The 21625-nt window shown below is 48.0% G+C and overlaps 5 protein-coding genes and 1 non-coding gene across 6 annotated transcripts; 4 read left to right on the top strand and 2 right to left on the bottom strand.

Moving 5' to 3' along the window:
* Positions 1–980: 980 nt before the first annotated feature.
* GIQ15_04596 (transcription initiation factor tfiid 55 kd subunit) lies at positions 981–2516 on the bottom strand (the record flags this gene model as incomplete). The annotated part of the gene is made up of 1 exon (XM_033552013.1): positions 981–2516. The coding sequence occupies one exon, from the start codon at positions 2514–2516 to the stop codon at positions 981–983; it is 1536 nt and encodes a 511-aa protein (XP_033405743.1).
* Positions 2517–2908: 392 nt separating this feature from the next.
* GIQ15_04595 (bromodomain associated protein) lies at positions 2909–3626 on the top strand (the record flags this gene model as incomplete). Its single annotated transcript, XM_033552012.1, has 2 exons — positions 2909–3329; positions 3406–3626. The coding sequence occupies 2 exons, from the start codon at positions 2909–2911 to the stop codon at positions 3624–3626; spliced, it is 642 nt and encodes a 213-aa protein (XP_033405742.1).
* Positions 3627–4647: 1021 nt separating this feature from the next.
* Positions 4648–4763, bottom strand: GIQ15_r0019. The gene has a single exon (XR_004500588.1). It is a non-coding gene; the product is annotated as a 5S ribosomal RNA (ribosomal RNA).
* Positions 4764–8149: 3386 nt separating this feature from the next.
* On the top strand, positions 8150–9814 carry GIQ15_04594 (uncharacterized protein; the record flags this gene model as incomplete). Its single annotated transcript, XM_033552011.1, has 3 exons — positions 8150–8509; positions 8601–9614; positions 9677–9814. The coding sequence occupies 3 exons, from the start codon at positions 8150–8152 to the stop codon at positions 9812–9814; spliced, it is 1512 nt and encodes a 503-aa protein (XP_033405741.1).
* Positions 9815–14486: 4672 nt separating this feature from the next.
* GIQ15_04593 (uncharacterized protein) lies at positions 14487–15482 on the top strand (the record flags this gene model as incomplete). Its single annotated transcript, XM_033552010.1, has 1 exon — positions 14487–15482. The coding sequence occupies one exon, from the start codon at positions 14487–14489 to the stop codon at positions 15480–15482; it is 996 nt and encodes a 331-aa protein (XP_033405740.1).
* A 649-nt stretch (positions 15483–16131) lies between these two features.
* Positions 16132–21473, top strand: GIQ15_04592 (Extracellular metalloproteinase 1; the record flags this gene model as incomplete). The annotated part of the gene is made up of 12 exons (XM_033552009.1): positions 16132–16482; positions 16540–16931; positions 17017–17567; positions 17626–18040; positions 18111–18286; positions 19086–19104; positions 19177–19201; positions 19254–19380; positions 19435–19884; positions 19958–20948; positions 21013–21322; positions 21390–21473. The coding sequence occupies 12 exons, from the start codon at positions 16132–16134 to the stop codon at positions 21471–21473; spliced, it is 3891 nt and encodes a 1296-aa protein (XP_033405739.1).
* Between the last annotated feature and the right edge of the window lie 152 nt (positions 21474–21625).

Here is a 21625-nt window from a genome sequence, read left to right as displayed (position 1 = left end):
TCAGAATGAACATAGTAAGGCAACGGTTATAGGAGGGAAGCGGTACTGGTTTAGAGATACCACCTGCTGGTGAAGTTCATGTGAAGCTGAGTAGGGAGGATTGCATAAAGGCGTTAAGGGAGTGGTGTTTCACTATATGAGAAGTGAGTCGTAGAAAAGGAGATTAAATGTATTCAGGGTATAGATAATGCCAATTGACTCGGCATGTCTAGGAGCGGTTCTGTTAGTCCAAGAATATCTAGTTATATGGACATTAATATAATAGATGTACATACATATGCCTGCATGTTCTGGGAAGTGCTAGCTTCTCACTTGCAATTGGGAAGCCGTCCTTTGACTAGCAAAACGCCTCATACCACAAGTATGGCCAAAGCCCCGACGGTCGTGATAGAGAGTATAGAAACCGTCATCAACCTAGATAAGGCTGGCTGAAGACCTTATTTAAATGCAAGTAGATTCTGTTAATCACATATTGAAAGACCGCTAAACTGAGTTTTATCGGGGTCGTCAGCAGTATTAATAATGACCGCGCCCAGCTTAGTGAAAGACCACTGGCCTGGGCTGCTATACTGGTTCTCGTCATGTAACGAAAGCCATGACAGCTGTTGCTCACGCAGTAGGAAAAGTCCCCGAGCTTGCTAGTAGAACTTTGTAATGACCTTCTGGTAAAATAGCGTCACGGCAGCAGCGGAAAGGTCGACGGGAGAACCCATTTTTTCTCGAAGTCATGGTTACACTGATATTTTTACCATCCTGTGATTTTGAGATAACTTGGAGGAATGATAAATATAGGTCGAGAAAGGGGCAAACCCGGCGGGTAGTTGGTAGTTTTTGTTTGCATACATGGGACAATGACTAGATCGCCCCATCTTGCCTTAAGTGACGGACCGGGTAATTGTTAAATGCAGCAAAGTCATGATACTTGCAGCTAATCGATTATTCGTACCATTAAAAGAATAATAGTATAAGTGGCACGTTCTCTATTCATTTGTGCCGCCTTCACCGATAGACACCTTCTTCAGCTCCAGGGCCTGTTTCAAACTCTGCACTCGTTTGCCCAGCTTGGACTTCAGGATTGGGTTACCCATTTGTTCCCACCGGAGGGTCTCGGCCTGTACAAGCGCTTCAAGTTCAGCAATTTCTTCGAGTTGTTCTTGTAGTTGACGCTGTTGCTCGAGCGCATCTTCATCCAGGCCTTGATTGGCTTCTTCGGCCGTAGACATTCCGCTCTCTTCCTCATCTCCTGAAGACTCTGCTGTGGTATGTGGTTGCGATCGAGGCGTGCCTATCTCTACCTCGCCTTCTACCTCAACTTCATGGCCACCTTCTCCGGTGTGGCTGACATCCGCAGTGGCTGACGCTGGGGCAGAGCTAGCATCCGCATGGGCAGCAAGCTCGGCCTCCATCTCCGCAGCGAGGTCGTCGTCGAGTGCTGACGGTTCGCCGTACTGCTGTTCGTCAAAGAATTCGCCTTCTGCGTCTTGTTCATCGTCGTACATATCGAAACCGTCTTGTTCCCCTTGTTGTTCCCGCGCATAATGATTTTGATCCATAATTTCAAAATCTGGCGGCTTAATGGCAGCGGTGTCTTCTTTGAGTAGCCTGGCAACCTCCAACTCGACTGCTTCGATTGTTCGATTGCTGATACGTTTCCGGAAACGTCGTTTCCTCACCCAGCGTAAGGGCGGTGTTAGACCATGCGCATATTGGAATGTCGATGGGTCGATATCTTTCGGTAGTGGATAACTGTGAGCTTCCTCTTCTGACTTAACCTTCCCCAGCACCAACAGCATTTGACAGATGTCTGCAGACTTGTACCAGCCCCGCTTATCCCAACTCTTCAACCCTTCAACTATCGACGGAAGGTCGACCAGAGTAGCAGCATATATGTTTCCTCGTATTGTAACTGTGGCTCTCCGCCCATCTCGCGTAAGTGCCTTGAAACTCGCATCCGCGCCGCCTTGCGAGCGTGGCCCGAACCGCTTTTCCTCAACGGCCTTTCGTAAGTAATCGCAATCCTCCCCAGGCTCCATCCGTAGGATAAACTGTTCTTCCAGAGCTGGGTCGATTTCGGTATCGGAGGCCTCGGAATCATACCCTACACCTTTCGGTCGCGCCGGTGGCGCGCCTTTGCTTCGAATTCGGATGGACGTAGGAATCTTGGGTTTTGTAGTGAGCTTGAACCGCTTGACAGGAGTGCCTTCAACGGTTACAGCTGTTCCCGGCCCTACGCCATTGTTGCCTGTTATCGCATCTCGAGGCCTCTTTTTTGATGAGCTGCTCGCGGAAGCATTCTTGGGGGCTTTCGCGGCCTTCTTAGGCTTTGCCGGGGTAGCTTTCGGTTCTGGCTGCTGAGACGGCGGCCTTGGGCCAAATTTTAGTTTGATCTTTGGACCTGAAGTTGATGCAGCTGGGGGAGGAGGAGCTGGTGGTTGCGGTGGAGGAGTAGGAGATTTCTGCGTCGGTTGAGCTGGTTTCTTGCCAAACGTCAGCTTCAATATGTGCCGGCCCTCCATCTTTAGCGCATCAGCTGCCTATCTAGCAAATGCAAGAATGAAGTAAGTGTCAAGCTTCCAAGTCGTATGAACGCGCGAGCGAGGACAAACTTGAAGAGTTGAAGATGTCATAACTGAAAGGAGACAACACAGCTTAGTCAGCGGCTTTACCAGCCTCTTGCTCTCGCATTCAACAATCAAGTTCAATGACAGCGAAGGTGAGGACAAACCGAGCAGAGAATCTCCGTTGAATGGCCGTATTGACTGCCTGATCCGTTTGCGACCGAAAATACGATCTTTTTTTACTTCTCTCTCTTATCGCGCTGGGAGAATGCTTATCCCCATCTCTGGCCAGCGAGAGCTTCACTGATTCTTGGTTACTCGCTCGTCTCTCAACTTGTATACACCTCAAGATGTCTACTCCGGACCTCCATATCAGTTTATTACGCCCTCCGGTTATTCAAATTCTCCGCGCCGCAGGATTCCACTCGACCCGCCCGGCAGTGGTTGATACTCTCACCGACATGGCGAGTCGGTATCTCCTTCTCCTCGCTTCGGCTACTGCGCAACATGCCATCAACAGCCACCCAGTGTGCCCTATACCGACACTTGACGATACGATTATGGCTTTAGAAGACGTTGGCGCTTTACGACCCCAGATTAGCAGGCTGGAGGAGGATCGCTGCGGCGAAGAAGATATGAGAGCGGTTGAAGCATTCCTATCATGGTTCAGTGGGCCAGCGAATAGAGAAATCAAGCGAGTGTCTGGATTTATTGCTGGTGAGGGGGAGGTGGTTGATGAAGATTCGTTAGAGAAAGAAGACTACTTGAGTGGTATGTTTCGCTCTGCTCTCCCTGCACCATTTTGTTTCTTGAACATTAGGCTTACCTATCTATCACCTATTCGCAGCACTTAAAAAGAAGCATAGCAAGACTGGTGAAGAATCGAGGTTTCAAGGAACAGTTCTCGGAAAGGATGCAGAGGAGCGTCTGATAGTTATCGAAGGAGGTGCCGAATCCATAAAGGCTTGGAAGGCGCAAACAAAAGCTAGGGAACATAGCTCTGAACCGACTTCCACGATTAGCAGTCTCTCAAGCAGCATTTCGGTACCGGATCTTATGGAAATATGAGCGCTCCACCACGTACGACTTGCGAATTAACACTCGCCATCCGATAGTATTTAACGATTCCCCCGTGGCCGACGGGCCTGTATAAAATACGCTTGCGCACGCATCACCTACCTTCTACCTCACAGCAGGGATCTTATTCGTATGACCTCCAACAAGCATGGCAACCCATCTGGTCGTCTCAACTGAGGCCTATATCAGTGTATGGATATGAATTCTAGCTCTACCTGGCACTTTGATGAGTATCACAGGTGTTACTGGCCCGTTTACCCCTGTCAATCTCACGGTAAGGGCGGGCCCGAGTCGCGAATTCAGGCACCCGAGGAATATGTTACCGCTGCCAGGAGCGAATTGAGCTGGAGGACGGGTATGTGGCAGTTACCGGGCTACGAACGCCATGTATGTCATGGTATCTGTTGAGGCATATGCCTGGCCTATCCCAGATAGAGTTACGTGCCCGCAGTGATATTTACCCGCTTCGATGTTGAGAAATATGTGATATTTGTCAGATATCATTATATAGATTGTCATTTATCATAATGTCTATTTGACATAACCTTCTACCTGGTAATACGTCTTTACCTCTTCGGTTATTTACATACAGATAGCAAGATGCCGTTTCTATTGATTTCATTTCGGCCACTTTAACAACAGGGCTCGGTGATATTCCTAACAACTTACCAGCTTACAAAGGGCCCTGTATTGGTATATGCTGTTGCTCCCAGCGATCGGCGGTTCCTTTTGATGCGGCTCGTTAACAAAACCTAACAAAGGAGCTTAACTCAACATGCTTCAATCCTCTACCACGGCACACCCTACAAATGACAGATTGATTCTATCGTCAAGCTTCATGGAAAACTGTCGAAAAGCCAGCTTTACTTTCAATATGATTGACCACGATCCGGTGGTGGCGGTTTCAATCAACTATGACAACGTATGGGCTCTCAAAATCACAAGTATAACGGCCAAACTCAACCTTGAAGTTCAAAATCCAATCTGACAAAGAGCAAAAAAAATAGTCAAAAACATACGACAGTCGGGATTCGCTGGTGGTCACCCACCCAACTACTAACCGACCGGCAAGTGGCTTAAGTACAGCTGAGCGGACGGGAAGCTCTGTTTTCCACTTCCTGTGGTCGTATGTACTGGACATGTTAAGTGACAGAGTTTTATTGTCGAGGCATGCCTACGATATGGACTCGAGGGCACCTTCGATAATCAATAACGGCGAACACATTCCTGGACCTGAATTGGACGACAGGGGTAGAACTGGAAACGCGCTGGGGAAGTTGGCATACGAGAGGGCAATTGAACATGTCAAGAGTCACTAGCTTCCTAGCTACCGGTTAATAGGGGCCTTCCATGTCTCTCCATTCAGCTCCGGGCTCAAGTACACATTTATGCATGTTTTCTGGTTATTTCTTGGCTCTATAGGTGGCTTCGGGGTGGGCTTCGGGGTTGACTTTGATATTCTGCAGGAACTATATATATCTGTATCTTGCTTCAGGCTGACGCTGTGCAGACGCTTAAGGAGCCTCACGTGAGTGTTGAATAACGTTTCTGGACAAGAAAACAGTCCTAAAGTGCTAAATAATAGCCATCTTTATCTCCTTGAAGGGCACTATATCCTAGGATTATATAAAGCATCCTAAACGCTTTATCTATCTATATAAGGCCATACCATTCTACCCAAAGAACAATGCCTTCCATTCTTCAATAGCATCCTGTTCACCGCATTTGTACCTAGTTGACCGCTGGACATCCCAGCCTTTGTCCCATGGGGCAGCAGTTCCAACTCTAGTTATTCCGAGGATTAGAAAATAAGCGCGACGAAGTTATCATACCCGTTCCAAGCGCCGAACTACGAGCTTCAATCGCCGCCCGGAATCCCCCACGCCGCCATGTCTGAAGCGCCCTGCGACGAGGATTTACTTGCGAGCCTATCCTATCGTCATCACGACTTGCTAAGAGGGATGATTTCAATTTCTGATCCAGCTAAGCTATCATATCTCGAGCACCGTCGTCCTGACCTATCATCTTCGGGACTCCTGGATCATTTGCCCCTTGAGATTCTACATTATACTCTGAATATATTGGACTTCCAGTCCCTGTCTCGTCTTTTACGCGTTTCTCGGCGAGGTAGAAGTATTGTTGAGTCTTTATTCGTATACCGGGAGATTTTGAAATATACCCCAGACATACTTAGGGCACTTGGTGAAACCGGCCTTATTAGTTTCCATTCTGCAAACAAACTTTATGCAGTTCTAAAATCTGAAGCTTGCATCTCATGTAGGGAGTTTGGCCCCTTCTTATTCCTTCCAACGTGTGAACGATGCTGCTTCGAATGTCTCCGTCACAATCCGTCACTCTGGGTGATCCCTCTCCCTCTGGCTAAGCAGTGCTTCAACCTTACCCAGCGCGATCTAAAGGAACTTCCCCTCATGCAAAGTATCCCTGGAGATTATAGTATCAAATACAAGGTCTTGCGACGGGGACGGCGGACGCTCGTGAGCGTCAAAGCGGCGAAAGAATACACGTTAAGGATTAATGGCTCAGTGCCAACGATGGACGCCACGACACCTCGCGATATGAGCGATGGAACGATAAAGGAAATCTATACGAAAAAGTGGTTTCGGGAGGCTCCCTTGGAACCTCTAACCGACAATCCGTCAAGGCTACCCTCAAACGGAAACATTCCAGATGATAGGTGCCGTGGCATGGCATCTATAAAATTTCCCTCCTTACTGCCCGATAACAGCCTTGAACACGGCCTTTGGTGCCGGGGATGTGACTGGACGTTCGAGCAATATCGCCTGGGCCGCATTCCCAGTCATATAATAGACGATCTAGTGCCTTTGGGATTGCATCCATATGGTGTATTTTGTGGTATGCACAGACGTGCTCGATCAAAGAGCGAGTTTCTAGCGCACGTTGCTCAATGCTATGGTGCACGCGAGCTGCTTCCTGCTGTTAGATATAGGAAACAGAATTAATACCACTTAGCAATACAATTTATCAGTAAGACTTTGTTAACCCGGGGATCGGATAACTAATCAGCTAGGAGAAGAAATTCTCAACACAAGTATCGACGACACCAATGAAGTATACCAGGAACCCCGGGATCTCCAAGGCTCAGCTGCCACCAAGGCCTCATACTAATGTCTCTCTTCTCTCCGTTTATCCAAGTACTATATATAACTCCGGCGTCACGGCTTATACCTCGTCCATAGTTTTATAGAGGTAGAGTTCGCTGTTTCGGGTTGATCTCGGGCCGAGCCGGCGAACTCAAACTCTGTCCCACCAGGACAACTTCGCGACGGCGACGTGAACACTTTGAAATCAATATCTACCAGTATCCGAGTGAAAGGGCAGCCTTCTTATATCCATGTTGAGTATATCTCTGTCCATACAAAAGGCTATTATATGTCTGGCTTCAAGATGATTTTAACCCGTCGTTGCTTCCTACCCCGACTCGCAGCTGGAGACTACCACTTTCCCTAAACCAGCTTTTAAGAGGTGAAAGATCCGCCTTCACCTTAAGAATGGCGGGATGAGAAACAATACCTTCTTTATGATAATGTCAAAATTGGCATAGTGAACATTCCTCTCACCCAAGTCAACTGGTGTGTTCCATTACCCAACGACCGACTTTCCCGAGTGCGAGAGCACGAGATTATACAATTGGCCTTGTCGAAATAGATATACTACATATTATATTGCGGTTGTGTCCAATTCATCATCTCGCATTGGCATCCGTCATCAAATGTTGATATATTCATGGGAATTCATCATATTGGCGGGCACAGTCACTTGATGAGAGAAGATAGGAGAAACAATTGCCAGCACCTCCATATCTGGAATTACTCCTTTCTTCATCTTGAGCAGATACCTAGTGGCTCAAATGGTTAGATGGGTGTTACACTTGGCTCAGTATCACTGTCTCACCATCCTCTCCAATAATTAGCGCCGCCTCATACTTCTGGCCGTTATCTGATGCCTTTTTCTGAAATGGCAATTGCAACATCAAGTCTCGCGAGGTCACCTTTCACAGTCAAATCTTTGAAAACGGGTTTCTTCGTGGCGGACATGTTAAGTTATGGACTGGTGTTAGCTGACATAGCACCAAATCCCCAAGCGGTGGGCATATTCTATACACCATTTTATCACCCTCATTTCTCCGATACTCCCATACTGTATGAACGCCTTTGCTCCTACCTGGAACACTTCTGAGTACTTCTAAACAGTTTGGACCTCGCCTGGGTAATATCATCGTCACGTGATATACCATCGGATGTTCCGCTCCGCGCTTGACTTTGCTTAACTTTGCCGGCGTTATGTTTCAGCCCCCGAGTTATACGGGAGTCTAGGTCAGGCTCGACCACGCCGCTCCGTATTCCCCAGATTCGCCTCCTGGGGACACCCTGGAGTCCCCACGAGAGGCTGAGCTTATAATCAACAGAGACTGCCATCCTTCGCCTGCAATCCATGTTTTCTTCCTTTTGGCTCCATGCTGCCAGCTGCCCAACATGTATCCTATCTCGGCAGATCGTTCGGAGTCAAATGTAGAACTTGACCAGGAGAAATACAGAGAAGGTGAAGTGCCTGCTCAGTTGGAGGGTGCCCTAAAAGAACTGCGGCTTAGCGACAGCCACCGCGAATACCTTGTCTCCCGGCATGGCAGACTGGACCTGGAGCCTTTACCGTCCATGTCTCCCGACGACCCTCTCAATTGGCCGACCTGGAGGAAAAATACTCAAGCACTTTTAGTCGCTTTCCATTCTATGATGTGCACCTTTATGGCTGCTGGAATTATTCCTGCCGCCAAAGTGTTTGCCGAAGAATATGGAGTGTCGGTACATACGTCAGCCTATCTAACTTCCATCCAGGTACGCCCTCTTTCCGTTATTAGGGTTGCAGTTCATTCGCCGCCTGCATATTTTTTTTTTTACCAAAGTGCGGAATGTTAATCTATAATAGATTGCGGTTATCGGAATTGTACCATTTATCTGGAACCCAATCGCCGCTCGATACGGACGACGACCCGTCTTCATGATATCGGTTTTGGGCAGCGCGGTTTGTAACATTGGAGGAGCAAGATGCACATCCTTCGGTGCCCAGTTAGCGACTCGTGCGCTGACAGCAATGTTCATATCGCCCCCCATTGGTATTGGGAGCGGTGTCATCACAGAGTTATATTTCAACGATGAACGCGCAACGAAGATGGGTTGGTGGACGCTTCTGCTCACCCTTGGGGTTCCCGTGGGCCCATTCCTCATGGGTTTCGTCGTCAAACATGCCGGCGCCTTCTGGATGTTCTGGATATTTGCGATCATAAATCTCTGTCAACTCGTCGCATATATATTCTTGGGTGGCGAAACTCTTTTCCCTCGTGAAGACGTGATTGCTGGCAAACCTATACCCAAGGGGGGCCGGTTGTCTTTCAGCCGTATTGACCCAACCCCATTCTCACTGCGTGGAATCTTTGCACCTTTGTTCATGGCTCGCTACATCGATGTAATGATCCCTAGCATTGCGTATGCTGTTGTGTTTTGTTACGCTGGCGTTGCAGTTACTGTTGAAATGCCCAGTGTATTTGGAGAGCGTTATCATCTCGACCCTCAGCAGTTAGGATTACTCTTTATTTCTATCATCATCGGTGGTGTCCTGGGCGAAGTGCTCAGTGCACCCCTTACCGACCTTTTCCTGGAGAAATATCAGGCCTGGGTCGGTTACAAACTCCCTGCAAACCGTCTATGGGCCTCCTATATAGGGTTTTTGACTGCCATTGTCGGACTTCTTGTATGGGGTATTCGGGTCGAGCAAGCGAACAATGGGATTTTCAATGTCACTCCCCTTGTTGGAGCCGCGATTGCGAGCTTCGGTAATCAGGTGGTTACTACGGCTCTTATTTCCTTTTCTGTTGAATGCCATCAACAGGAAGCTGCTGGCGTTGGAGTTCTAGTTAACCTCCTTCGTCAAGAAATCGGTTTTGTAAGTCTACTTCTTGCTGCACGATTCAGGTCAGGATTATGTTTGGCTAACAATACTGCCAGGTCGGGCCATTCTACTTTCCTCTGATGTTCAAGAGTTTGAATTTTGCAGGGTCCGCTGGGCTCATGTGTGGCATAATAGTAGCGTTTGCCGTTCTTCCAGTTGCGGCTTTGCACTGGGTCCGAACTAAAGCCCGATAAGTTATCGCGAAGGCTATGGTTAAACTACCATTCATAATCATGCGATTACATATCTTATACCCTGTGGTTGTGTATTTCTCTTTCTATTCATACATGGCCACACCAACATATTACCTTGTATTTTATTTTATTTTAAAAGGCATGCGTTTATTTGGGATGCCAGATCAGCGGGAAAAAGAAAATATTAAGATGCCAACTCACGGAGAACCTATGAACGAACATATTCCGTTTCCATTTTCTTCACTGAGCTACAAAGTGACTTTATTTCAACCTTTAGGAAAATACTTCCATTGAGCTGATCCAATGCCACCTGATAATGGCAACACCTTCGAAGCGCAGACTCAGCATATCAGTGTTGGATAATTCTTGGCCTAGCAATACGCGACAGTCTTAGCCGTCACCTACCTCGGACTTCTACACAACTGAAGATAGCCAAGATCAATAATTTACGACATGGCGGCGTCATGATAGACAAGTGAGAATACAGCGCCCTTTCGGTTCATTTCAACGAATGACTTCTTTCAATATACCGTTTATAAGGTCTTCTCAATGACACTTGGTCGACCAGCCATAATATCAAAACAATCGGCCTCGTTTATTCTATGCGAGTACCTTTGTATGATGAGTAAATTTCCCTGGAAGTTGACATTGAAAATACGGAGTCATTGAAACGGTATGCAAGTATTAAGACTACAATATCTCTACATGTCATTGCATTGCACCCTTGGAGATATCGTACGGTAGAAACCGATCTAGATATGTTAGATACGAACAACCACATGGTGACACGTTTCAGCTAGGATCAGGTCCAGCCCATAGCCCATTAGTGGTTGAGGGGTAAAATTCTGGGGATTTGGCAGCTTAGGATTTTTGGACTTCCAGGACGTGTTCTGGCTTAATAGTGTGCTGAGAAACCTAGAATGTATAGTATGCGTATACTCCGTATATGTTTCATTTAACTTGGCCTCCTCTTGGGGATATGAAGGATATAATATCAATCACTATGACTATGTTCACTAAATATCATGTACAATAAATTTTGGAGTCAGGGCGATAAGAAGCCGGTATGATAATTAGCTTATGCAATGGCAATTAATCGTAGTCACAAGTTGCTTGCTTCCTGGTTATTACAGCCGGGGCTTAAGCTGAACGAACATACCTAATATCTTCCTATAGAAAGTAAGAGGCCTGGGGTTCCGTGCCACACTTAACGAAATAACCCCTACAGTTTATCTTGGCAGTCAGCATACATACCCAAATGAGAGCTTCAAGGATAATCATCAATCTACGGTACATGTGACTCGCGTATTTAACGAGCGAAGACGCTTGGTAACGGCTAAAAAGGTAGCACCAATATAAAAGTTCTCGTTGCGAAGCAGGTGAAGAATCTGTAATATCGACTAGTTAATTCGTATGCCCCATCGCATATATTCCATAAAAAGCACGAAGCGAATTTCATGGGCTCCAAAAGGGGCTCAACGACTATGTATTTGCAACCTATATATAACCGTTAATACCCTTTAGAGTTGATACCCACGGCTTAATACACTTGCTATAGAGAATTCAACGGGGGCCATGGAGGAGATATATGATATCCTCCATCTAGGATAGGTATAAAAACTAGCAACGAGACCACGGAAATTATACTCATGACTTTACTTTCTCATCCTAACTATTCTTAATATCTCTTCTCGATTCAACTAGAAATGCGTTTTAACCATAGACTTGCGGCTGCCGCCGTCATAAGCTATGTATTTGCAGAGAATGTCTATCGCGATCTAAAGTACAGGCTTCTAGATCAGTCGAATCAAACCGGCATTCCCTAATTATCAGCCTTAACCGCTTACCTAGTAGGTTACGATGATGCAAACTTGCAGTAAAGCTATGGTTCAAATACATATCTCTCTACTTCGATTCAACTTAGAAATCTAACAATGATATTTAGAAATACCAGGTTGCTGACGATTTTATGTCGTCAGACGATAACCAACCTCGTCCTCCTAATAAACCTTGATGACTTTCCCAACTCAGTTGCCCACGACGATCGTTCTCACCGAGAGATATCGGCTAAATCATCAGTCTCTAAATATCCCAACTATGCTAGGGAACATCCTCGAAACCGATACATTCATTCTACTCGTTCTAAGGAAGTCGAAGTATAGAAATAATGCCGAGTACCGATGCCAAGCCATATATTGCCGTGACTTCGGGTGGATCTCGGGCCGAGCCGGCGAACTTGTCCAGACGCGACTTTTCCATCGTTCTTCTTTGGACGTGATATCACCACGATGTCAACTCAACCCAGCCGGACTCTATCTCCAATTACGGAGTACTCTGTACAGAGTCGCAGTTTACTTCAATCCAACGACAAGGACCACCGACTTTTGAGAGATCAACTTTCGTTTATGAGCAGATAACTAGGATCGCCCGACGTAACGATCCCTATGGCTGCAGATAAAATGACAACTGTGGACCAGGAGCTCGCAATTTACCGTCATGTTACTGTCAACCGGGGCTGTAGTTGCAGAACAGTTTACTGAGAAACCAAAGCCCACCATTGTGACCTCTGTTCTATGGCTGCGGAATGACTGGTCTCCCTTCCCACCGGACTCCTCTCTTGTCATATTGACGTCTGGCATTATTTTCTGCTGTCACTGGCACGCGCTCAGCCAAGGTATGCTTGCTCATCGTGGGGCGAAGTGCCAGACCCTCTGACGGTGAAATTAGAGTAGAAAGTCAACCTTGCTAAGAATTTAATGGCCCAAGAGTGGCTCATAAACTCTTACCCAAGCCAATCTTGTCTCGCCGGAATCCCGGAAAGGATAGTCATAATTGACCTATTATATACACTAATGCGGGCAGGTCCTTTACTCCATCACCCCCTAGTGAAGATCGAACAGCGAGACGGGTTTCCTGCTGCATTTGATCTACAGACAAGCGCCATTTTGATGGTCTTTCAACCAGATGTTCACGCAAAGATCAATACCTTAGCCGCGCGCGCCAGAAAAACGCCATAGTTCATGGCTCTTCACAGGAACCTGGGGTTCCTGTGAAGCATACGTAAAGGCAAACACGTGCTGGGGTGGCGTACAGGGCCGGGGGAGACCCAGTCGGGATACTTCTCCGTGCCTCTTCTGTTCATGCGCTGACCTCGTATGCAATCACCCTCCATGTCACATCTGGTTGTCCATTGGGCCCTCAATTTCCGACATATTTCTTTTCCTCAGCTGACAATATGGGACACCACGGGAGTCCATACGGAATGATTGATTGATTGATATTACGCCCGTGGTTATCCTTATGTTGCTGGCGCTTGACTGCGTGGGTTTTCCCTCGGCCATGAGCCTCGGGGCTCCCCATTTAGCTCATGGATTAGGCAGAATAACAATGCGGGGTTATGCTTTGAACGTCGTCTGGTGCCCTTGTCCACTGAAGCATTTACGCAGCACTCCATACATAGTACCTGCGATATAACCACCCCAGTGCAGAAGACTCTGGATAATTAGTTTCTCAACTACAGCCCGAGTCTTTCGTTAAGCTCTGTCCCCGTGTTTCTTACAACAGTGCCCCGTATGGAGTACTCTGTGCGTTTTGAGAGCTTCTTGGGACGACAACTGACAAGTCTCGCATGAATTATGCACCCATATAAGCTGTCGAGATTGCTAATTATGGCTCCATGTCTGCTGGACTGGTAGCAGGGACAGCCTCACCGTTTGACTGGCTGATCATAAATCGACTTGGAGGTATATTTTCAGGAATGGCAGTTCTCCTCGGCTCGTGGATGATGTTCTCGGGACGATTTTGATGCGATCGACAATGTCATGGAAGCATCTTAAATTAGAATATTAATTGTTTCGGTGGAATTGCCCAATTACAACGCTGCCAAACCATCTTGCAGGCATTGCTATGATTTTCAATGCAGGGCTGTGATTTCTATTGCAAGGCTAACTACCTCTGTGGGCTGATAACTGAGATAACTTATCACCGGAAAGGCGGATGGAGCTAGCCTGAGAGCTGCCCCAGTACGATTGGACGGACCTTCTCGACCGAGCGCTTTGTATCAAGCAATCCTCAGAAATGTTCGAGGATGTTTCATCTCCAGGGGCAGGGCTTGGCTGCGATCCTTGCGGCTCCAACTTTGCAGCCAAAACGAGAGACGATTTGCGGCCCAACTGACCTCGTCTCAACTCCACACCTGCCTTGCCCTCCCAGCCGAAACCGACGTCGCTCTCGGCGAAAAGGTGCCTTGTTCGACTCTATACTCGAAGGTTATGCTTGAGATAGTTGTCAACTCTTTTGTTCGGCTCGTCACGCCTTCCGGTTCGCCTCGACCGAACAAGCTCATGGGGGGTTACACCTCATTACCTTGGCTGCAAGTCTATTCGGACCTACGCGCTGGCCCATCCCATGTCTGCCGAGCATGCATCGGCTCGCATGTTCAAAGATTCCGTCTCCGCGTTTTAATGGCCATTTAGAGTTTGGTTTGTGGTTGGTGTGGCTGGTGACGGCGCTAACTACGTAAGGCCTGCCAGGTCTGCCAGGCTTCCATCATCTCTCGCAGAATATTCCCATTGCCCGTGAAAATTCGATAAAGTGACGTTCTGAGAAACATCCTCAAGCCAGATAACTAAATAACCCATCAACGGATACTCCGTATATTCCACCGCCTACAATGGTTTCTTATAAAGAAATAAAAGCGTCCAACGCACTCATAAACGATACAAACGCCCCACGCGTGGCCGTCTTCGTCGGCGGTACATCCGGTATTGGAAAGTTCACGGTCACGGCCCTGGTCGCTACAGATGCAAGCGTGAGGGTCTACCTAGTTGGCCGCAAGAGCTCTGAAGAGCATACGCGTATTTTCATCCAGGAGTTGCATACCATCAACCCAAAGGCAGAAGTCATTTGGATCGAGGGCGAGGTCGCGCTCCTCGCGGAAACTAAGAGAGTATGCGAAGTTATCAAAAGTAAGGAGTCACACGTGGACTTACTATTCCTTACTGCGGGCTATGCACCATTCGGCACACGTAAGGAGACCGCCGAGGGCATAGAAGTCGCCCAGAGCCTGGAGTACTACTCCCGAATGCTCTTCATTTTACATCTTCTCCCCCTCCTGGGCGAAGCAGAAGCTCCCAGAGTCATCAGTGTTTTGGGTGGTGGATTGGAGCGGACAACTATCGACTTAGACGACTTGGACCTAAAGAAGCCTGGGAATTTTAGCGGCATCCAGGCTCAGACGCAATACATACCTATGAACTCCATGACTCTAGAGAAGATTGCAAACGACAATACCAATGTGACGTTCATCCACTCTTGGCCTGGATCGGTCAACACTGGAAATGTAAGAAGGGGTTTAGAGCCGAATTCGATCTTGGCCTGGTTCATCTGGCTTATCCTTGAGCCCCTTATTACCCTATTTAGTTTTAGCGACGAGGAGTCTGGACAAAGACATTTATTCCAATGCACCAGCGCTGCTTTTGGCGGCCGTGGCGTACCGTGGCATGGCCCACCAGGTATAAATTCGCAGGAGCAGCCAGAGAATGGATTGTTTCTCGTCAATCGCAAGTGCAGCTGTACTCCAAATGCGAAGGCTATGCACTTGCTTCGAGAGAAAGCGCAGGGGAAAATTTGGGATCATACACAGGAAGTTCTCAGGCCATATTTGTAGACTGGTGCACCTCCTTCATTATCCTATATAATGTTGGCGACCTCAGCATCAGCCACTTTTGCCGGCTAGCCTAGCAAACTTTAGACACTCAAACACGGACACTGAGCCTGAACCCCACTACATATGGGCATAGGGTTTTGCTGAAGCCTATGAATATATATATATTTACAGCGATACAATGATAACCCCACGATTTTGATGTGGAGTTTATGATACACACCCCGGCCGTGGCTATCACCGGCCTCATGTCCCGAGATACGACATCTAGGATTCAACATCCTCGTCGTCATCCTTATCCTCGTCGCGCCGTGGAATGATCAGCATGAACTATGGTGACAGAATAGACATGGGATGCGCTCGGCCGGAAACATGCGGCGCGCTGCCCCATACCATAGAGTCCTTCCCTTACACCATGAAGGGGGATCACCAGGGCGTTCAAGCATCCCGTACTGCCTCGGATACCATGCGACTCGGAGACGTGGAGAAGATCTTAGCATGAAGATCTAGCATGGCTAGGGTGATCGACTTATATAAACTCGAGTTGTTTCCCCTGGAATCTATACAGCTCAAGAGGGATTCCCATTGATAGGGCCATTACTACTGAAGAGGAATTTCCCAGGCCATTTCTCTGTACATTCTTTAGACCACCATGCACGGCCTCCTCCTTGCTGCCGGGCTTCTTAGCCTGCCTCTCCATGTTCTCGCACACCCTCAGCCTAGCACAGGCCTCGCTAACCGTGCCGTCGACTTGAACGACTACCGTCTTGCCCATAGGTCCAGCTACACCGGCCATGAGGAGATGGAGAAGCAGCCAACTATCAACTCTTTCCGCGCTGGAAGCTATGTTGAGGTTGCTACCGAGATGGTCAAGCAGACAATGCCAGGAATGACCTTCCGCCTTGTCGACGACCATTACATTGGCCAGTCTGGTATCGGCCATGTGTACTTCCGCCAAACCATGCACGGCATGGATATTGACAACTCTGATTTCAATGTCAACGTAGGTTTGACCACAGTCTACAGTCTATATCCATCCTGAAACTTACAATCCATATAGATTGGCAAAGATGGCAAGGTCCTCTCTCATGGAAACTCCTTCTACACCGGGCCGGCTCCCGAATCCAAGCCAATGGTGAAGCGAGACTTCTCCGACCCTATGCAGGCCCTTCACGGAGTCCGCAAGGCCCTCAACCTCCCAATCAAGGCTGACAAGGCCTCTGTTGAGAATATGAGTGAGCACAAAGTCATGTTCAAGGGAACCTCTGGAGCACTTTCCGACCCTACCGCCAAACTTTGCTACATGGCTAAAGAAGATGGATCTTTGGCCTTGACCTGGAGAGTTGAAACTGATATGGGCGACAACTGGCTCCTATCCTACATGGATGCAAAGGACACTAGCAAAGTTCACAACGTTGTTGACTACGTTTCTCACGCAACCTACCAAGTCTAGTATATACCCCCCCCCCTCGCCCCATCTCACCTGCATATTTCATTTATCCAAAGATGATTGATCGAGGCTAACTTCCATGAACAGCAAATGGGGCCTTGCTGACCCTACCGAAGGCAACCGCGAAACCCTCACAAACCCATGGAACCTCAAGACATCCCCATTCACCTGGATTGCTGACGGACAGAACAACTACACCGCAACCCGAGGCAACAACGCAATTGCCCAGTACAACCCCGATGGAGGCAACGAGTATGAAAACAACTACCGACCAAATGCCAAGAACCTCAAATTTGAATACCCATACTCTCCAAGCATGAACCCCCCTAAGACTTATATCGATGCATCTGTCACCCAGCTCTTCTACACATCCAATGTTTGCCACGACCTATACTACATGCTCGGATTCACCGAGAAGGCAGGAAACTTCCAGACCAACAACCACGGCCAAGGTGGTAAGGGAGGTGACTTTGTCATTTTGAACGCCCAGGATGGCTCTGGCACCAACAACGCCAACTTCGCTACTCCCCCTGATGGCCAGCCCGGCCGCATGCGTGCATACATCTGGACCAGGGCTAACCCACCTCGCGATGCCTCCTTCGAGGCAGGTACCATCGTCCACGAATACACTCACGGCCGTAAGTATTTTAACTGGCTGCTTCTACTCTCTGTTCTTACAAGCTAAATTTACTCTAGTTTCCAACCGTCTCTGTGGTGGACCCGCCAACTCACGCTGCTTGAACGCTATGGAATCTGGCGGTATGGGAGAAGGTTGGGGTGACTTCTACGCCACTGCTGTCCGCCTAAAGCCCGCCGACACCCGCAAGACCAACTACGTCAAGGGTGAATGGGTTAACAACAGCCCCAAGGGTGTTCGACAATACCCTTACTCCACCGATATGAACGTCAATCCCCTCGTTTACACCTCAAACAACAAATTGAACGAAGTCCATGCTATCGGAACCGTCTGGGCCACTATGCTCTATGAAATGCTATGGAACTTGATCGACAAGCACGGCAAGAATGATGGCCCAACCCCAGTGTTCGAGAACGGTGTTCCAAATGACGGCAAGTACCTTGCAATGAAGATTGTCATGGACGGCATGGCCATGTATGTTGAGCCCCCTTCTACCCCCTATTTGCCTTCTTCGTGTTTCATGTGGCTGACCTGTTAATTTTAGCCAACCCTGCAACCCAAACTTCGTCCAGGCCCGTGACGCTATCCTTACCGCCGACAAGAACCTCACCAAGGGATCGAACAAGTGTGAAATCTGGAAGGCATTCGCCAAGCGCGGATTGGGCACTGGTGCCAAGTTCGGAAAGACACGTACTGGCAGCACCGAAGTTCCACAAGAGTGTAAGTAAAGGAATGTAACGAAAGGTTGCTTGAGGCTTCTGGGAGGCCCTCGCTTCACCAGTGTATAGTTTAGGAAATGCAATGAATTCTATGTCTTTATTTTTTCTCATAAAAATTTGGTATTTCCATTTTGCAGACGTGATATATCTCCTTGGCAGGCTAGTCAACGGAAAGGCGCACACAACTACATAATCCATGATAATTTATAGCAATAATTATCACTATAGCCAATAAATGATAGAAACTAATCACTAGTGGGAATGCTATCTCGTGACGGCGAGCGGAGCGTTACTTAAACTGCTGTTCTGTGGGACTTAAGGCCTGCCTCTTTCCAATGGCCGAAAGCACATTTGCCTCTCTTAATATGCGGTTAGCTACATGGGTCGAACGCACATTGAATCCAACCCCAGAAATACTATTATTATATCTTTACATGGGCCATTGCCACCTTCTTAACGCATAAATCCCGCAGGCCGGCAAGTCAATGGCAAGGGCATGGGCCCTAACTCCGGGGAACAGACAGGCAAGGGATAAAAAGTTATCAAGCGAAGACATCCTCGTGCCCCATGTCCGTTGGCCTGCCAGAACGATGCATCCCCACAATCCCAAAGGCGTGCGGAGTTAATGCCTGACAGTTCAATATACCGTATCCCTGATATTAACAGCTTGCAAAGTTTGACACGATGACATAGGTCAACAATAATTACCTAGTGAGGTATCCGAGCAGACCATAGGCCAGTTCAACCGGTCCGTAACCCTATATCTGTGCTCTAAGAACTGCTCTATAACGATGTGTTAGCAAAGGGTTTGACTGCATGGTGAGTGAATAGCGCATATTGTAGCTTTCGTTCTTCTCGATACCCTGTATCTAAGCTGGGATACTGATATAGTTCCATTATCCAGAATAGTCGGTCAGTATGTTGGTAAAATATAATCGGTTAAGTGTATGGACTAAGGCACTATATAGCCCCAATCTACCACGTCGAAGTCTGTATACGCCGCAACAAGAGAACATCTCCCACAGTTTCTCCTCTATTCAACCATGCAGGAACAAGTCGGATCATCATGCTTAGTAACCGGCTATCTCGATGCAAGTTCTGCGGAGTAAAAACTCCGACCGGAGATGCCCCCTAAACGCCCAATCACAGCCACCGCGCAGGGCCAGGGGCTTGATATAGATTTCCATGGCGCCCTGAAGACCAAAATTTACAGAAAGTGCCCAGAAATTAGGAATGACACCTCGGGCTTGCTGGGCTGGGCGGCCTATAAAACTCGAGATTCCCCCCTCGGCGTGCGGGTTGGCCTCTACGATAGACACCGTTATCGAAGGAAGCGCAGCTCGGGAGAATCGCAATCCTCAATCATGGTGGCCTACAGCATCTTGACTCTCGTCTCCCTGGGCTTGGCCTCCCACTGTGCGAACGCCCTTCAGTATGGCTACAACCAGGTCGCCGTGCATAAGGACTCGGGTGCGCTCGAAGCAGCATTTCCTGCGATAAATGGCACGAAATTGCTGTCTCCTGCCTTTAAGTCTCCTAGCTCTGTGCCAAAGGACTTCTCAATTGGCAAGTCTGGGCCAACTAGTGATGACACCATGGGTAGGTTTTGCTTTTTTTTTTTTCTTTTGTGCTTTCTTCCCCCAAGTTGAACTGTTTAGCTGAGTCCTCATAGATAGGTTCCTCCGTGGCCTGGCAAGGTCAAATAGCTGGATGACCTACCATCAGGCCGACTTCACCTCTGAAGAAGGCCGAAAGTTCCCCTATGTATACCTATCTGGGAGCAACTCGTCCCTCACGAACCCAGGAAGCCGCAACAAGTTGCGAGTCTGGCTCCAGGGAGGTGTCCATGGGAACGAACCGGCTGGCGACCAGTCCATGCTTGCGCTCCTCGGAGAGATGGCCGCAAACCAAAAGTGGACCGCCAGTGTCCTGGATAAAATGGATATCCTGGTCCTGCCTCGCTACAATCCTGATGGCGTCTTTTACTTCCAGCGCTACCTGGCCACCAACTTTGATCCAAACCGTGACCACGTCAAACTTGCCCGGCGACAAACTAGAGATATCAAGGAAATGTTTAGCAAGTTCAGCCCACATATCGCGACAGACATGCATGAGTTCACTGCAGGCAGAACCTTCGGCCCGAACAAAGATGTGGCGTATGCTGCCGATGCACTATTCAGCGCGGGAAAGAATCTCAACGTTGATGAAGGCATTCGTCAAATGTCGGAGAAGCTATTTGCCAAGCGTATGGGGAAAGATATTGAGGCCGCCGGGCTACGGTGGGATCCATATGTCACCCAGGGAGACTCACCTAGCTCAAAGTTACTGTTTCTAGAGGCCGGTACAGATGCTAAGATTGGCAGAAATGCTATGGCCTTGACGCAGTGTGTTGTCTTCCTCTGCGAAACCAGAGGAATCGGTGGTGCCGATCAGCATTTCGAGCGCAGAACTCTTAGTGGATTGACAATGGCTAAAAGCATCATTCAAACCGCCGTCGATAATTTCGACGAGGTCTTCAATACTATGGAAAAGGGCATCAAGCGCTTCATCCACAGCAAGGGCGATATTGTCATCACTGACAAATCTCCTATTATTCAGAAGACATTCGGTATGATCAACGTAACCGACGGCTCTCTACTCGACTATCCCGTTGATTTTGCCTCGTAAGTCTGCCCTATTTATACTGTCCCAACTTTGGTCCTAGAACTAAACCACTGTTACATCAAGAACTTCACCATCTACCCCGGTCATGACTCGCAGCCGTCCACGAGCCTATGTGATCCCTTCATCATGGCCAGATGTCGTCGAGCGCCTAGAGGTGTTTGGTCTCAAGGTTGACAAATTGCCATTCGCTTACAAGGGACGCGTACAGGCATTGAATGTTACATCAGTTACTTTTGACACTGAATACTATGAGGGGGCCGTTATATCAACGGTGAAGACAACGATGGTTGAGCAGGACGTTAATCTTCCTCGAGGCAGCTATCTGCTAAAGACAAATCAGAAAAACGCAGCCCTCGCTTTTGTTGCATTGGAGGTAATTAGCCCATATCTCCCTGAATGTCGTCTATGTTACTCACAGCTAACTGTTGTTACAATCTTAGCCCGAGTATATGGATTCCTTTGCTTCGTTCGGAATCATACCGCTCAGCACTGGTGACCAATACCCAATCTTCAGATTGCAGTAAAGGATAAGTTCATGCATTTACTTCCGTACAGATAAAGTGTTCGAGTTACCAAATGCCATTGGGACAACCAGTATAGACTGTCATTACATTTGGATTATCATTACGATATATATAGTGTTTATGTATTGACTTCTCCACAATGGCGAGAAGCC

This window comes from Arthroderma uncinatum, assembly GCF_011692745.1.
Source record: "Arthroderma uncinatum strain CBS 119779 chromosome Unknown scaffold3, whole genome shotgun sequence".
Taxonomy (NCBI): Eukaryota; Fungi; Ascomycota; class Eurotiomycetes; order Onygenales; family Arthrodermataceae; genus Arthroderma; species Arthroderma uncinatum.
The sequence above is the reverse complement of the archived record's forward strand: the minus strand, read 5'-3'. Positions and strand labels throughout refer to the sequence as shown.